This window comes from Megalops cyprinoides, chromosome 5 (genome assembly GCF_013368585.1).
Source record: "Megalops cyprinoides isolate fMegCyp1 chromosome 5, fMegCyp1.pri, whole genome shotgun sequence".
NCBI lineage: Eukaryota > Metazoa > Chordata > Actinopteri > Elopiformes > Megalopidae > Megalops > Megalops cyprinoides.
Genome location: NC_050587.1, coordinates 24,423,241 through 24,441,367, shown reverse-complemented (window position 1 = coordinate 24,441,367; position 18,127 = coordinate 24,423,241). Strand labels below are relative to the sequence as shown.

At 44.6% G+C, this 18,127-nt stretch overlaps 2 protein-coding genes across 5 annotated transcripts in view; one reads left to right on the top strand and one right to left on the bottom strand.

The window, feature by feature from the left end:
* Positions 1–1,998: 1,998 nt before the first annotated feature.
* On the top strand, positions 1,999–14,287 carry psmb7 (proteasome 20S subunit beta 7). The gene is made up of 8 exons (XM_036529430.1): positions 1,999–2,081; positions 4,566–4,659; positions 5,435–5,532; positions 6,016–6,156; positions 6,615–6,730; positions 9,067–9,125; positions 12,915–13,066; positions 14,053–14,287. The coding sequence occupies exons 1-8, from the start codon at positions 2,020–2,022 to the stop codon at positions 14,162–14,164; spliced, it is 834 nt and encodes a 277-aa protein (XP_036385323.1). The 5' UTR covers positions 1,999–2,019; the 3' UTR covers positions 14,165–14,287.
* Positions 14,288–14,842: 555 nt separating this feature from the next.
* The window catches only part of LOC118778545 (serine/threonine-protein kinase Nek6-like), a 37,578-nt gene continuing 34,293 nt past the window's right edge, over positions 14,843–18,127 (bottom strand). For all 4 annotated transcript variants that reach the window (XM_036530131.1, XM_036530130.1, XM_036530133.1 and 1 more), the window contains one exon: positions 14,843–17,236. In XM_036530131.1, coding sequence (XP_036386024.1) covers positions 17,126–17,236 — 111 coding nt within the window. In that variant the 3' untranslated portion in view covers positions 14,843–17,125. The remainder of the gene's footprint in view (positions 17,237–18,127) is intronic.

Sequence of the window (18,127 nt, the reverse complement as noted above, 5' to 3'; positions counted from 1 at the left end):
CATTTTATTATAAAACACTGAAGGTGGAACAGTGAGTACAGTAGCTACCACTCATTGTGGTTATTGTATCCAAAAGTTACTTACATTATTGAGCACTAATCAAGCAAATGCCATCTATTTACTGCAAAGAGTGTCAGCACAATTATTAATTTCGTACAATAATATTAGAAAATAAAATTAATAACTTGGAAACAGGGACGTTTCTAGCTGTTGAAAAGATTCGGGTCTAAGTCAAGTTTGCCTGGGGCTTTTTTTTTTTTTTTTTTTTTTAAGGGAGATCGGCATCGGTATATGGTATATGAGGTTATATCTACCTTTATAATAAACAAATATTATCACACCTTCGGGCGGTGCAAGTCAAGTTCCGCTCTGTTACATAATCTGTCTGTTGTTTTGCTATAAACACCTCCCTCAGGGCGAAAATATTCGGGGCTAGGCTTAAAATATTATATATAATAATATATGATATAATATATGGTCGGACCTAACGACGCCACTACTTGGAACTTATGTAGCACACTGTACCCCATGCAACATTTCACTCTGACCGAAACGTTTTTTTCAGTCGGCAGAACCACTTGCGAACAGACTGCATAAGGGAAAAACTCTGAACAAATGTTGAGGCTTCTTTTAAAACACTACCCTCTTGTGGCCTTTGTGTGAACAGCAAAGGGAACACTGAACAGATCACTGAGCAATCCAGAGAACAGCGACAACAACCATGTGTTCCCGCAGCGAAACTTTCCTTTCATTCTGCTTTTTAGTGCTAAGGAAGTTTAAAGAAAAAAAATCTGTTCTTTTCATTAAATAGAGCGCTTTCTGGTTCAACTGAAATTTTCACCTGTCCATGCGCATAACCTGCCGGCTTGTAGAAAGATATAGTAGTCATATGGTCGCCAGGACGTCGAGGTCACGGACTGACAACGTCACAAAATAACGTTGCCGTTACGAAATGGCACCTTTCACTTTCCACGTTGCCGCGACGTCCGACTTGACTTTGCAGCAACATATGTTTGGTCTTTAAATTACGTTGCGGCAACGTGACTGTGTTAGCCTGGTAACCAAGTGCTTTCCAGAGATAGCCTATAACCAGTTGATATATGCCCTCCTCGGACCCAAGTGTTGGACAACGTTAAATAACTGAAATAACCTTCCATAAGGTTTTTACAAGTTGCGCTAAACCCAGGTTGTTTGTTTTTTAGCAGATATTTTTTTGATTATTTTATAGAGAGAGGAGAGCGGGAGTTTGAAAAAAAAAAAAACGACCATCATTGTTGGTAATGTGTTCTTTTAAAATGACATCCCTCCCATTAGTCAAAATGGGACATTACTCAATGCTGTGTTACTGAGTGGGTGAAATTAAGATAATGAAGATTATTTTGATTTGCAGTATTAGTTTTTCCAAGTATACGATGCTGTTTTTGTTGATTTAAGGCCCCAGAACCCAACTTTGAATCTCTCAGAGGCAGACTCTGATTTGGATCATTTGACAGTGTATCCTGAGATAGCATAATGGATGGAAGAGATGCTAAGTAAAGTTATATTTCTTTAGCATATACTCTTATTTTAAGGTGTTCTGAGCCCATCATGCATGTAAATTGGACATTTGTCTACTGACTGCAGCTAGTGGCAATATAAATTGGCAAAAGTTTGTGCGGAGAGTGGGCAGCCCTGTCTAGCACCTATGAATCCATTCCATTTGTAAGGACTGAGGCAATGGCGAATTGCATAGAATCATTATCCATTTCTTGAATGCTCGGCCAGGTCCAATTTGCTAAAATTACTGCAAAAATAAACAACGACTCTACTTTTGCTCTACAGGTGATTTTCCGCGTCTAGGGAGAATATTGTTGATGAGGATTGGGATTTTTTAAAATTCCCGTCGTACAGTAGTTCCTCACCGTGGTGTGTTGGTGAGGAGCGGGCCTCTTGCCCGGAACATAATTTCTGTGACTCCGGGGGAAGACTCCGCGGTTTGTTTCTCTGCTTCCCGGAAGCGGCTTTTCAGGATCCAGAAAGATGGCGTCTCTGTCGGTGTGCCAGCCTCAGTGCGGCGGTTTCAGTTTCGAATATTGTAAGAGGTAAGAATCACACGCGAATTAAAAAGGAAACGCGCTGTGTTCGCCTGATCGGCGCCGCCAGAGCGGACTTTAGATTTCTTAAAAGTGTTTGTGATTATTTGTGCCACCCGTCATTGTGTTGGTTCACAGTGGCTGTCACACGGCCTTGTTAACAGTGACTCAGGGAATTTCTCATCTTTCGTGAGCCGTGTACTCTGAGATGGCAGTGAATGAATGAGTTGTGTTGCTCATGAAAAGGGTTCACCTTAAAACTGTGAATGGAAACGTGTTAATTCAGTTGAAAAACATTTGTTTATGATTTTTAATGGTACTGTAGTTAGCTACTGGCTTGCTTGCTAGCTAGCTAACTGACGTTAGCTCCTCACCTCATTCTAACAGGTAGCTAGCGGGCTATTAGCGGAATCATGAATTCTGGCGAAATAATCAACTTTTTAATTTTTATGTAATTATTTTAAAAGTTTGGGATGTATTTTGAAAATTCTGAATGTAAGTAAGAGAATATGTAGCCAGCTGGATGGACCATGGTCTTGCGAGGTAACAGTAGTCTAGCTGAATAGCTAGCCAATACAAATGACCATTCTTGATAGCCGCGTTCGAGAACATAGTTAACGTTAGATAAGTAGATTGCTGGCCAATATCGTTGGCGATGGTAAAACAAATTCCATCACACCAATTAGTATTAACGTTATACATCGAGTCGATATAGCTGTAACACTGGCCGTAAATTTGATTGATTCCTACAATTACCCACGTTTCGTTTCTAGTTCTATTGTAAAGAACGCAATAACTATTTATCTGTGATATGTTACATTAATTAGGGAAATATCCAAGAAAAATTTCAGCCCTGTGTTAGGCTATGTGAAATCTGCATGAAATTGGCGTTTTAACGACTTTCAACGACTTTTAACGACTTTCCTGAAAATTGGCGTAAATAAATAAGTTAGGCTAAATCTCTGTGCAACTTGTAACTTCCCAAAGCTGATACAGAATTGTTTTCTATGAATGTCTGGTGAAGATGAATCAGCTGGGCTGTCTATAAGCCATACTGCTGAAGAGTCAGAGGTTCAAAAATGCAATGCATGCTTGTTCCTCGAAAACAGAGAGATGTCTGTAAAGGTCTCCAAAGTACAGCAAAAAGCATAGGAAAATTAAATACATTGTAGACTGTAAACAAAGAAAAGTATTGACCAACTGTCACCTTTTGAATTAGGCACAGATTGTAGAACAGAAATGATTGCTAAGTTAAAAGAGAAATATCTATGTTGTAGATGGGAAATTGAAGCATGCTTGAAATTAGGTACTTTTCAGAAAAAAAATGCTTTTCAAGGTTTGCTGGGTTAAAACAAAGCAAGCCCTTGCAAGGAGTGATAATTTGTTTGGATTGATATTTTGTACAGAATTTTGTGACAGTATCAGACAGGGATCCCAGTGTAGTGTATTGAACTGAACTGTACTGTGATCAGACACTACACTCCTAGAGGCTCATGATGATTGCGGCAAAAACTGCATTCTTGCAACTAGTGAAGTAATTCCTTTATCTACCATCACTGTCTTGCTGCTAGTTTGCAATCCAGCTCTGAAATGCCATCTCGAAGAGTGAGATTAATGCAAAAACATGAATCTCTGCTTTTGAAGAAACACCTGAGTGGTTTGAATATGAACATGATTGTTGAGCTTCAGTATAAACAGTTGTCAACGACGTAAACATTGGCTAAGAGTAGCAACGAGTTTTTGGAAAAATGTTGTTAAAAACTGGAGACCATTAGAAAGTATTGTTTTGTTGGAGAGCAGAAATGATCGTTTTGCAAAGCTCTGAGAGAGTCTTTGAATGGAAATGAGCTTCTTGTTTGTGATTTTTTTTTTTTTTGGAATATTACTTCTTTGTTGTTCAGGATGCTGCCCAAGGTTTTCATTGGAACGCCGTCCATTCCACTGTGCAGCCATTTGTTAGCTGTCACAGTAGCGACAGTTATCTTCAGTGTTTGCGTGTCTCTGATGTCTGCTTGCAGCGTAACAGCATGGCGGTGCACCCGTTTCAAAGAAGGCTCATTAAAATAAAATCTATTACCTCTCAAAGTGAGCAGCATCACAGGCTGAAGTGTAAAACCTTATTTATGTCACCACAGAGATTAGTTTGGGGCCCGTGTTAAGTGGCATTCTTTGCTTTTTTTCATGGAACGAAGGCATGTAGTAATATTGGGGCAACCAGATTCAGTGCTACCAAGACAATCCCAGATACAAATTTTACACTTATTTGACAAAGTGTCTAAAGCCACATTGCAGGTGAAGTGTTATTGCATGGACTCTGCCTGTGTTTGCCACTTTTTTTTGTGTGTATAATATTGGGGTTAGCAGGAGCTGTGTTTAACTGGCATAGGTGGGATCTTTAGTCAAATCCAGTGTCTGCCTGTAGCAGGAAAGGCTACATTCATGGCCACATCTGACACAGCTCTTTGTCTATACGCGTGTGTGTTTTATTTCCAGGAATGCTCTGTTGGAGGCAGAGATTACAAAACTAGGATGTAGCCTCCCAGCAGCTCGAAAAACCGGAACAACAATCTGTGGAGTCGTCTTCAAGGTAGGGGATTTCTGCCCAAAGGAACAGCTCACTGACTCTAAAGTTCTTTTTTCTGCTTTGTAAATAGCTTAATACGTCAACATATATCCAGGTTAGACTTGACCTGATCTCCTTTTCTGCGCTTTCTAAGTAAATGCCTCATTGTGTCATTTTTTAAAATGCATAAATATTTGCAGTCCACTGCATATAAATAATTGCTCTGTTACATCTTGGAGAACTGTGGTCTGAATCTGGAAGCAAAAACCACTTCTTCATGTGTATATAATTGGAGCTTGAAAGTCGTCATGGGATTTCTTGACAATCAGTCCTCTTCAAAGATGAACCCCCGGGGAAAGGTTTTGGTGTGACATTTCAAACGTACACCATGTCAGTGGCCATTGGAGGGTTAGTGAATGCTTGGTACAGCCAACTAAACACTTTGCACCAAGTTTTAATCTTACACAACCTTAGCTAAGGTTAGGTTAAAACACTGCCCATGTTTGGTGTGGTTTTTGTAGTGCATGAAATAAAGGCACATGTGGATAATAGAAAAGAACAGGACAGAGAAATTAAATTATTAATAGGTCTGCATCATGAAAGCTGGCATTTTGCACCACTGCAAATAGTCATGATGGCGTGAAACAAGTGATATTAATCCTAAATATTTATGAAAATGCAGGGTAACAGTAGTTGAGTATGTGTTTTGTCTATATATAACAGAAATACAGGGACTGGTGGGATTTTTTTCTTGAAAAGTTTTTTTTCTGGTGAAATGAGCTCCCTTTGTATTTTGCAGGATGGTGTGGTTCTGGGAGCCGACACCCGAGCTACAGAAGGAATGATTGTGGCTGACAAGAACTGCTCAAAAATCCACTATATTTCCCCCAACATTTAGTAAGTACATGCAGCACAAACTGACGCCACTTTGGAGGAAGACAGCCATATATAGCAACACCCGTCCCAAGTGCGTGTCATTCTGCTTTGCCTCTCCCACAGATATGCAGGGTGCAGGGTGTGTGATAGTTAACAGGGGACGTTGCCTTGCTTTTATTATTTCAATATTGTTTACTTAAGTCATACTTATAAAAGACATGCTTTGTGTCATTTTTTACACATCACACACATCCCTGTTTTACATATACGGATAATATAGGTTTATCATTTACTCCTCTTAAACAGCTGGACAGTTCGATAAGCACCCTGTTCAATTGCACAGCTGGGTTCAAACTTGCAACCCCTACCCTCTGCTCCACTGTGTGTTGAGGTGCTGCCTGATTTGAGCAGCGCTGTATTACTGCTCGTCATGTAATGCGCTGTTTGTCGTGCGAGTCGTGGCAGCGTCAGTGACCTCTGACCCCCCTGCTCTGTGCCGCGCAGCTGCTGTGGGGCCGGCACAGCAGCGGACACGGAGATGACCACGCAGATCATCTCCTCCAACCTGGAGCTGCACTCCCTGTCCACCGGCCGCCTGCCCCGTGTGGCCACCGCCAACCGCATGCTTAAGCAGATGCTGTTCAGGTAGGGCTTCCTCAAGAACGGAAATGCTGGGTCGTCAGTAAAGGCAGCATTTAACGTGGATGCCTAATTGGATGTTAATTGATGAAGTCACTCGCTGAATGGGTGGGGTTATTATTAGTTCTGTGATGTTCGATAGGTTTAGGATGAGGATGTAGTTGAGGATGAACTGTTCTTTGTTATCTTTACAAAATTTAAAGTACTTTACTAAAGTAATGAGGAAACATAAGGCAATAAACTGGCAGAATAAACTTAAAGAATATTTCAAATTAAAAGCTCTGAATTAGGTCAGAGGGGTCAAACACTAAAGTGAATAGAACAGATTTTAAACGTGTGTTTCATACAACTAGGTAGCATGAAGACTTCGTAAAGCATTTCCTTTCCTTCCTTCTGACTGTGAAGGGAAATGCACATTGTTGCCCCCTCAGGTTGGTGTGTGAACCCTGTGCTTTACCTCACAGGTATCAGGGTTACATCGGTGCCGCCCTCGTCCTGGGGGGAGTAGACTGCCTGGGGCCTCACCTGTACAGCATCTATCCTCACGGGTCCACGGACAAGCTGCCCTACGTCACCATGGGTGAGCTCAGCTCCCTTGCCTGTAACGGCCCGCAGCACCCTGTAATGGCCTGTAATTGTCTGTAATGCCTTGAACCAGCCTATAATGGCCAGCTTAGCACTCCCAGTGGTACAGTAACCTGTCCTATAACACCGTGTAATGACCTGGAAAGAAGGAGGAGAGCTTCCTGTTAAGCAAGGGTCACAGTACGCTAAGGAGGGAGGGAGTGACATGACTGACACAGGAGCTTCTATAGGAGATGTAATATATTGGATCAAGATGAGTACAGTGTTTTTCCACTGGTACAGGTGTGGGTTACTGACTCATGATCTGCCAGTGGGCACCTTGTTAAAAGGAGATGAGCAGTGAAGATCAGAGCATGCGTCACTGCTTATCTTTTTGCCTCTGTCATTCAGCCAACCACTAGAGGGCAGTGTTGTGTAACAACGGAGGAGTCGTTTTCTCTTAATTCAGTTCCTTTTCCCCAGTCCAGCTGTTTTACATGTGTTTCAGTGTTCTGTTGTGGGTTCTAATAACATCCATGGAGTGATCAGATTGTGGGCAACAGTGTGATTTAGTGGGCTGGGACTTAATAACCATGTGTAAGGCTTGGAATGGCGCTCATACCAGAGTAGGCAGTATAAACTGTCCTGGGAGAATGTTACATGGCAGACTGCATACAAATTGTATAAACTGTTTTCCTGACTTAGTTTCTAGCACTCTGCTGAAATGCTGGGTGGAGGTTGTGCTTCCCCCATTTGCACCGGTGTTCGTGATAGGAAAGATAGGCAGCTAGCCTGCAATTCATGACAAATGGAATGAAAATTTTATTTTATGAATGATTTACGCTAGTGTTATCAGTTAATATTTTTTTTATTTAAGAATTGCGAACTCTGAAAAATGATCTGTCTACATGGTTTCTTTTTTCACTGGGGTAATTCTCAGGTAAATAGTGCTACACTCATATCCCTGCTTCATTCTGAGCACCTGCAATTACTTTGGCGTCCTGTAAATGGAGATTAATTCGCTCTGTCTCTTGTTTTCCCCTCCTCAGTGTCCCTTGGTGTAATTTTAATAGTTAATGCCAAGTACATAAAACCATTGTTGTTTTGGGAAGAAGCAGCTGAACTTTCCCTGTGGAGCTGTTTAGTGCTTGCTCAGGACACCAGTCACTCAAGCTTTTGTGCTGACAAAAGAGAAATATGGCTTTGGCTTTTTTTTTTTTTACCTTTCCAGCTAATGATGCTAAGGATAGGGCTAGCCGTCGAAACAGTCCTGGGACCAAGAAAAGAGCGCTTGCTGTCTCTTCTAATGAACTGAATACAGGGGGTAACATCCTGCGCTCTGTGTCTGTGGATTGGGAACTTGGGTACTACAGAGGCAAAGAGACAGTTCCACACAACCCCCCCGCCCTTTCTCCTTTATCCTTCTGGTAGTCTGCTCTTTCTTTCTCTCTCCCTTCCTCTCTCTCTCTCCTGCCCCTTTCTTTTTCCTTCTCTTTCCCTTTCCTACCCCCCTTGCCACCAGTGGCCACACTCCCAGCTCATCCATATTCATAAATCAGTTTGAAGTGTTGCCAGGAAACTGTCTCCCTCCCAATTGTTGGGGGTGGGGGGGAAGAGCTGCCCCCTTTTTCCCTTGGGCATCTAATGGTGTCCCCGGGCTTAGGATGGCTTTGCCGTCTGTGGGTATGAACTGTGCAGTTACACTACTTCAGTTAAACTCAACTTACTTCTCCTCTTCAGCCCTTCTCAGTGTGGATTTAATGAATGGGACAGTCTGATAAAGATGTACTGACATCACCATGTAGTGCCCTTTTTGTGTGCTTCCAAACAAAGCTAGAGATGCATATAGTCACTTCAAGAGGGGTGAGCTCAGCACAGACTACCTGTCAGTGGGCCTTTCACCTCAGTAGAGAGATTAACTGCACGGTATTGCATTCCTAAAGAACTATGAAAGAGCATCTGTGTCCAAATTTGATTCATCTCCTGGATTCGTTGTTCCCTGTGAGACAGTGGAAAGCGTGGGTAACCACAGGAGTGTAACTGTGGAATGAAACAGGAAGTCCGCTGTGTGAAAAGAGGAAGTGTGTGACAGTTTGGAACTGGATGGCCTGGTGTTCTCTTGGTTCTACTGGTACGTCTCTGAGCTGTGACCAGAGCTAGGCACTTTAACAGGGCGTTTGCTAGTTGACTGTGGTTGGTGGTCCATTAGTCATGGGACCTGCGGTTGTTAGTAATGTGGTTTACGGTCGTTAACCACACATCTGACAGTCAGTTAGACGTGCGGTCAGCGATCGTTACCTATTCCATTGATGGTCTTTAACCATGTGGCTGCTTTCGTATGTTCTCTTCTAGGCTCCGGATCCCTGGCGGCCATGGCGGTGTTTGAGGACCGTTACAAACCGGACATGGAGGTGAGTGCGGGCACAGTTGCCTTATGGTCATCGCTGATGCAGGCAAGATGTACTCCCAGGCAAACTGGAGTCGAACCATCATTAAACATTGAAGGTTTGAAGTCTTGTTTAAGGATGCTGTGCATAATACCAGCTAGGTTAGACACCCTCTGTAGGGGCACTTGCAGAGAAAATACTGTAGTTACTGAAATAGTTATTGTAACTAGGTTAATGCTGCCCAGGTTAGTGTTTTGAGTAGTGAGTTTTTGAGCAGGTGAAAGGGTCCCAATGAGAGAGAATGCAACCTACCCTACCTAACCTCATTTAAACCAAACTGATATGATTCACCTATAGATGAACTCAACTAACAGGGAGTAAATTTTGAATGACTGAGAGCAGAGAATTCACTGTTTGTACAACATATTCATACTGAGGAAATTTACTGAGATTTTCCTACTTTTGTTGTCTTGTCTCCGCTTACTTGCATGTCCTTCTCATAGCTACCAAGAGCTCATGGACAAAAGTGAAATTGATGTGTATTTACATCAAAGGTTTTTATTTGTGGAAAAAATACCAGAATTATGCTAAAGCCCTTTTATAACACATGGTGTTTTTATGCGGGGGGGGGGTGGGGGTTGGGTTGCATTTCAGCCCGGCAGACGCGTGTGATTTATTGAAGTACTGCGCTGTGAATGATGTGTCTGTGAATCTGTGAAGCGGAGCATTAATCCTCTTTGTGCTAAATGTCAGGGAACGCTCGCGAACGCCGGTCCCGGGGGGGGCGGCCCGTCCCGCAGCCAGCGCTAATTAGGGGGAGGCTAACGAACGCAGCGCCGGGACGTGGTTACGGGGTGAGCCGGGGTCCCCCCCCCCCACCCCCCCCACCTCTCAGCTGCATCTCTGTCCGTCTCTGCAGGCAGTTTGCCGAGCGCATCAAACACGCGAAGAGGGTTTTGAAAGACAAAAGGGGGGAATTAGCATGCATTTGAAGAGCAGCGGTGCTGTCCGGGCTTATCTGTGGGCCTTCTGCTTTTGGCCCCCCCCCTCAGTGTCCCGGGAGGGGAGAGCTCAGTGCTCAGGAAGACCTTAATGACAGCCGGGAAGAAACGCAAGGGGTGGGGGTTGTTTAAGAAGAAGACGGGAGTGAAAGAGAGGAAAGGGGGGGGGGGGTGAAGAGAGGTGAAGAGAGAGAAAGAGAGCGGGGATGAGAAATGAAGAGGGAGAGAAGGAGGGAGAGGGAGAAGGAGGGGGGGATGAGAGAGAGAGCGAGAATGGCAAGGTGCGGAAGACTGTGTGGGTCCAGGCTGCCACCACAGCTCTGGAGCCCTGCAGTTGTGCCTTTGCTTTTTGAGGATGGTGCGCTCCACAGGCCCCAGGCCCAGCTGTGCCTCCTTCAGGATCTCGGGGCCCTGCTCTGAGCGTCCCGTTTGAAGATGCGTTCCTCCAGCATATCCCGCTTCCCACAGGCACGCTGCCGACCACCTGCTATCTGGACTGCTTTACTTCCTACTCTTTCTGCTTCTGTGTTTCTTCTTCCTCCCTCTCCATGTCTGTCTTCTCCCTTTCTCTCTCCCCCAGTGATTCAGTCTGACTGCATCAGCCTGTATTATAGAGTGTTCATCACCAGAGTACTTAAAGCATGAATGTAGATCAAGATCAACCCTCCCTTCCTCCTCTCCTCTCTTGTGGAGTAGAATGTAAATATTTCCTCCTCAGAGTCCCGATGCCAGCTGTGAGGCACTCTCTTTCTGTCCAAATTTATTGATCGGTAAACAGTCGAACATGTGCCTGGTGCTGGTGTATACTCCATTCACTCTGCAGCTGAGCTTTGTTGTGTCTGTCTTGACTGTCCTTGGGAAGATTGTGGGTCTTACTGGTAGTGAGGTGCTGCAGTGTGCTGATTAGGGAAGTCCTGGAAAGCAGGCCAGCACCGCCCCTGCCCTGCCCATGTCCTGCCCCAGCAGGGCTGCCCTTTAAAGCCTCGCTTTGGGTGTCCCTGGAGTCGCCATCCGCGGCCCTCGCCACTGTTGCCGTTTAACAAGGCCATGGCTCATAAATCATATTTTAAAAGGTGCTGCAGGCAGGTGTGGGTGAACGCTATGCTTGGCTCCGTGTATCGGCAGAAAGCGAGCCCTCGGCCCTTTCACAGTGACACTGCTGCAGGCAGCGATTAAGCAGAGCTGTTGTCTGCAGCTCTAATGAATCCCCAGGGAGGAAGCGCTCTGGAACCTGCATTGACTGCCCCCCAATCCCCCCTGCTGTTAGACAGCAGCCCAAACTTTTTCATCTACTTCAGTAAAATAAAACCTCATTTTTCTTCTGCTCTCTCCTTTCATCCAAATTAATACAGCGGATTACTGGCAGGGCACTATAATGGGAAAACTAGCCAAGCCCAGGGTGCTTTGGTTCAGCACAGTTCAGTCTACAGAAGGAGTGTTAGAAGAGAAGCAGAAGGTCCTGCTTGGTAGACAGAGGGGAGAGAGGAGCTGAAGAATGAGCTTGCTCCTGTTCTCACCTGAGCCTCCACAGCTCCACCCACAGTGAGCTGATTGGCTGAACAGGCCACACGCAGGCAGTCAATTGTACATCCAAACTCTTGTTTCGGCCATTTTTCTGTTTATTACTGTAACACTGAGAGTGCTAAGCTAAACAGCGCTGATTCTCTTTGGCAACCTGTGAGGAAAGCAGACACACACACACACACACACTCTTGTACAAAGACACACACAATGACAGACACCATGTTACATACACCCAGACACAGAGACGAGCTCTGTCCATTTCCTGAGGAGCATGCTCAGTCTGCCACAAGCTCAGCACTAAATAAGACCTTTCATAGGCTATCTGATGAGCGATCCATGAGTAGTCTTACTCCCTGCTGGGAAAAGGAAACCATTGTATATATTATTGCTCAAACCTATTAATCACAAATCATGTGGCAGCTGCAGACTGCTGATTTAAGATGAATTTACGAAATGACTCAGATTAGGTCTCTTTGTTGAGCAATAGAGGGAGCCCTTACTTTGCACAAGAGTATGCAGAAAGTCAGAAATCATTGTCGATAAATGACCCTAGTTATATTGACTGACATTCACCCTCCTTAGCTAGGCGCTATGTATTGCATCAGCTATAAAATGAATTATCCATTTTAATCTCTATAAACACTTTGGCTCACAAAGCCTAGAATTTGCTAGCAGTAAGATTTGAATGTGTAAAGTATGAAAGTGTTTCTGTGGTTTAAATTGTAAATTGGAGTTTGTGATTTAGATCTGATAGATCCAGACTAAGGCAGCAGCATTCTGTCAGCAACATTGTGGGGTGCCGCTTTGGTTTATGGTGATAATGAAATTAATTGTTCATTGAAAGTCAGTGTTACCACATGAATAAAGTAAGTGCTTATAATTCTGCTACCCATCCAACCCATATGCTTTCAATGGGCCTTTGATTCATTTGCTTTGCAAGTTCCTCTTAACCAGGGGAAGTCATGCCAGGCGCCTTGCTCAAGGGTAAAATGGCAGTGGTTAACCTGACACTTGAACCTGCAGGCTTGTGCAGGTCCTTGAAGCCTTGACTACGCTTTGGTCTTTGAGCAGTAATTAAGTGAGAGCACAGGATGAACGAACTCAAAGATGTTCACCAGGCGGCATGACGAACAGCAGAGCCATCAGAGTGCTGCAGCTACAACGTTAAAAAAAAATAACTGGCTGTAACCTCCGATGTTTGGTTCCCTTCCTTCCTCTTTATGGTCTCCTGTATTCTCTCCCTGTCTCTCTCTTGCATTTGCTGCCCTCCTCTGTCTCGCTACACCAGGAGGAGGATGCCAAGATGCTGGTGAGAGATGCCATTGCCGCTGGCATCTTCAACGACCTGGGCTCCGGCAGCAACATCGACCTTTGCGTCATCACCAAGGGCAAGGTGGACTACCTGCGCCCCCACGACGAGGCCAACAAGAAGGGCATCAGGTGAGGCACCCGTGGTCGGACACCCTGTCACCGCTCAGGTCCCAGGTTAAGGCCTGCATAATCACCCCCGTGGCACCGCCTCCCTCACTAAGCAGCAGCACAGGACTTGTTTAAAAAGCATGGGTGTTCATGATTGTCACTTGCATGAAGCAGTGCCGAAGAGAATGTTGGCATTTTCATATTTAACTAAATCCAATGTAATTGAGAGTCCAGCATTTTCAGATCCCCATTTCATATCTTACATACAGCATGTAATAGCTCTGTGTTTGTTTGTTTTGGGTTTTTTTTCCCCAAGCTTTTTCCAGAATCTGCTTCTCTTTTATTGGGAAGAAAGTGTAATCCAATTGTAGAACATGGGCGTTTGCAAATATATATTGATATTGTGGAGTGGAATGATGAGTTGTTAATGGGCGTTGTTTCGTTTGAAGAGCAATTGGGCTCGAAGCAGTGCCTGAGTAAGTAGAGCCCTCGTGTTTGTGTTGAAGTGATGTAGCCTCACTGCTAGAGTTTGAACACGTACTCACCACCTGAATGCGTCTGCTGTTGACCTCCTTTAACCCCACTTGTGTGTGTGCTTGCTCGCACGTGTGGCTTTTTTTTCTTTTCAGCTTTGAATTTACTCACCCACTTTCTAGTGCATGTCTCTGAGAGATAGACGTAGTCAGGCATTGGGTATTGGTACCGGGTATTGGGAATCGTCTGAGGTCCACTGTAGTGCCTTCCAGTGGCAGACGGAAGGCACGGATGATGAAGAGGAGGGTGAAGGGTGATAGTGGGTTATTGAACATGCACAACTTTGTCAGAGGTGACAGTCACAGGAGAGCCTTGGCCAGCTGAGTCTAAGCTGCCAGAGGCCCCCTTACATGGCAGCGTGTTCTTGTTGTGCCAGCAGCAAAGTGATTGGGCCTTTAAAAATTAAATATAGGAATTTTCCGTTCTTTGGGAAGGACCGTGAGCTCATTGGCTTGTCTCCCCCTCACCTGCAGAGCCGGAGACTACAGATACAAGCACGGCACCACGGGCGTGCTGACGAAAACTGTCACCCCGCTCCAGCTGGACCTGGTGGAGGAGACGGTCCAGACTATGGACACTTCCTAAGGAGCCAGCACACCTGTCACCTGAGTTTTTCATTTGTAAGATGCTCCCTACACCCCCCAAACCCCTCCCCCCATCTAAGTGTGAAGACGTGTCAGACCCCTCCATGGTTTACAATAAAAGCTTGTGTAATGAAGCACTTGCTTCAGTGTTATTTACTCTATATCTGAGGAAGAAGAAAAAACTCAAATCACTGCTGGCCTTGTCTTGGCCAAGCACCTTTTGATGGCTAATACGATGACTCCACCCATTCTTCACCTGTCATGAAGCCTCGCTTTCCCGTCGTTACTGTGCTGCATAGGTAACCTGGTTGGTTAGTTACAAGTCCATCTTTGTATGACTGCTTCCAGAATAATAACACAAAAAATGCCCTTATAAACAGCTGGTCATACCATCCAGAAATTTTTAGCATTTTCATTTTATTTCACCTACACAGATGCAGAAAAGAGATGCATCAACATGATTCCAAAAGATTAAAATCACAGTGACACCAAATTTCAAATCCCCTAAAGAAAGCTCAATTAAAAAAAAAACACAAAACCATAAAACAAACGTTTGTCTTCAAAATGATGAACAGTAATGGTTTCCATAAATGACATACCAGTCAGAAAATATGAAAGCAAGAGATCTGAAATTTAAACTATAACCATGTTACATGTTCAGTGTGTTGAGGTATTGAGGTCTGCCATAAGATTTAATACTAATTAACCTGCAGTCTACCCCTCTCCACTCAAACTTCTGAATTAAAATGAATAAGATACTTCTGAATAAGATTTATGTCTGCATTTATAGTGTCCTGCTTAAAAAAAAAAGAATAATTCTACAAGTAACAAAATTAAAAAATGTAATTCTGTCCCAAAAGTGTGAATCCCACAATTCCTTGAGCCACCTGATCCCCTGCTGTTCCCTTGCACTCAGTTTGAATCCAAGGCCTGGTGAGGATCGCATCTAAGAGAGGAATCCGAGAGTTACACCACCCTCTAGTGTCAGTCTGTCCCTTGCAGGGGGACAGGGTGTTGAGAGGAGGCACAGTTCAGGGGTTGACAGGCCAGTCCCACACAGCGACCTGATCACCTCCCCTTCTTGCTCACTGACGGATGGGCCGTGCGTCTCTCATTGACAGTTGTCACACAGCGATAGTCGTCCAATCAGAAAGCACAGAGCAGGGCTGGCACACGGGTTGCTCTGTCTCGTGACACATTGTGTCGCTGGAGTTTCTCATAACCTTACAGTCCAACGGAACATTTCCTGTCTGGGTTTGTGCAGAAGGGCATTTGCCGTTTTTGTCTTTTTTCTGTCATCACAGTTTATGACATGGAAACGACACAGCACACAGTTATTACATCAGCAAAGGAAGCCAAAACCCGTTGCCATGGCATCTTCCAGCAGGCGACTCCAAACCACCAAATGCAAAAAGTCCACTGAAGCTTTCAGACAACTGAATTTGGTGGAAAACCAGCAGTGAGCCTTTACAATATTTTATATTTTATAGGAGTTCCTGTGCTATGGTTACAAAGCATTGACAAAACGCTTAAGCATTAAAAATATGATAGCAAAAAGGAAAACTTAATATGCAGTCATTAAAATGCACAATTAGTATGAAAATAGTAAAAGCAGCCCCTTCTGCTGGGGCCTTCGCGTGGTTTGAGTTTGCGGGTGCATTCCAAACTGCTCTCACTCCCTTCTCCCCACAGCAAGTGATCACTATATGGAGTGTGCATATCTAGGGCAAGAGAGATGCAAGGGAGGGCAAGGGCATTATCTCTGAGGCACTTCAGTTTCAGGTCACACGATCAAGCCCACACAGGACAGGTTAACATAGGAAAACAGCACCATTTTTGCCAATGGTTTACAAATGCATCAAAATGAGCCCCTGTCTCATACACGCAATACATGAAAGAAGTGAAGAACCACTGTGTGAGGCGATATTAATGTGCTAAAATAAAAATGGCCTCTTGATTCATGTCTTCAAGGTTAACTGGTTACAGAATTATATGTCATCTTGTGCTTAACTTGTATATCGTTCTAACGCTATGTAAAAGACACATCAGAGTTACATTCTTTTTACTGAGTTCTTATCGCATGCATATCAAGGGGGAAAATAACATAGAAAAAAAGGACAACACAAGAACGGAAAACCAGTAGTGACTGGGTTTGGGTGAATCACCGTTACACATACAATGAAAACGCCTCCAAAATGGTGAAATTGTACTCGGCCAAAGCTGCTCGGTAGCAGCCCGTCTGAGTGGAGTCTAATTGTGGTGGGTGGAGTTCGCCCAACGGGCTGTTCAAAAGAGTGTTGCCATCCTAGTGTCCGCTTCCCATTCTAGTTGTCACCTGCCGTGCCCTCAGTGGGACTTACTGAAACAGCAAGTATCACAGATCGTACTTAAATTAAGGATGGAGACAGCAGACAGGCCAGTTTGATACTGCTGAAGAGCACAGACCTTAGTTTTTTTTCAGACAGACTACAGAGGAGCATCACTCCATCCCAATGGTTCGGACCAGCCCTATCAATACCAGCCCCTAGAAAGGGAACGAGGGAGAGAGCAATCTGGAATGCAACAGCTCTCACCACCTGCAGAGGTCTCTGTGTCGCCATAATCAAACGGACTGTTCTGTCCTTCTGTAAATCGGGACAAGGCCCTGACCTCCCATCTTCCTTTCCACCAATCACAGCACTTTGTATCAAGATTTTATTTTTTCATTTTTGCAAATAACCACCGCACTGTTGAAGGGGACTGTATAGGCCCTGATTAAAAAAAAAAAAAAAGATTTTCAAAAAAGAAAATGAACAAAAACTGGTGCACTCCACCCCCTTCTCAAACGTTCTCGGAGTGTTTCAAAGCACTTCCCTATCAGAAACAGAACCAGACCCTAAAGGACCAGGTCCAGGTAAGAGCGCAGGATGGCCTGCGTCCGCGAGGCGGTCTCCAGTCGGGAACACGGGCGTCCCGGGTGCGCTCAGGTGCTGGCCGTCCACAGCTGCATCTGCTTAGCAACCTGCAGCACGAAGACGATGTCGGGCCGCTGATCCGGGTCGGGGTTAATGCACATGCTCACCAGCTCTCTGAGCTGCAGAAACAGGGCAGGGACACGGGGTAAGACAGAGGCATTGATACAGCGCATTATACAAAGCAAGACACAATGGTTCATATCCAGGCGTTGCAGGCTTGAGTAACGGAGGTGCTGTTGTAGTACTTAACCGGAATGGCTTTACCAAATACGCAGATGTCAATAAATACAATATAAAAAATGAAAGCCAGGGTGTTTGTCAATCAAATAAATCATAGTTCTTTCATGTTTGAGGCATTTCTAAGGGTCTGTTGAAGAGGTGCTGTATGTATGAGGAAAACTGTTAGAAAAGGAAAAGAAAACGGTAACGCCAATCAGCGGTGATAAAAAATATCCTGACTCCTCTGTAAGTTCAGCGCTTGTCTTTTTCAGGGGAGCTTAAACTGTGACAAAAGCTGTTTGAATTCTGACCTTTATAATGCGAGCAGAGCGCAGAGCTGTCACAAGGTTCAGCATGAACACGGGGCCGAGAGACAGAGAGGCAGTTGTTGGGAGGGATATGCGGAGCTCTGCACCAGATAGCACTGCAGACTCTGACGTACGAGCCTTTTTGACTGGCCTCATTTAAAGGTCTGTCAGCGACTTCTCTGAAATCCTCCTACGTACTCGGAGACGGCACTCTCTCCCTCATCCCTGCGATCGCACCTCAGCCTCTTACCCTCATCTCTCTGTGCTGTCTCTTCCGCATCTTTCCACCCCTTCCTCTCTTCTCTGTACCCCCTCCGTTCTGTCTCCGACTTTTTTTTATCCTCCTGTGTTTCTCCTCTAACTCTCCATTCCATCCTTTCTGTTTCTGCTCTAGGTATCCATCTTTCTTCCCTTTTCTCTACTTGACACAATATGAATTACCCGACTGGATTGCATGCCACGGTCCTGCTGGAGTTCAGCTCG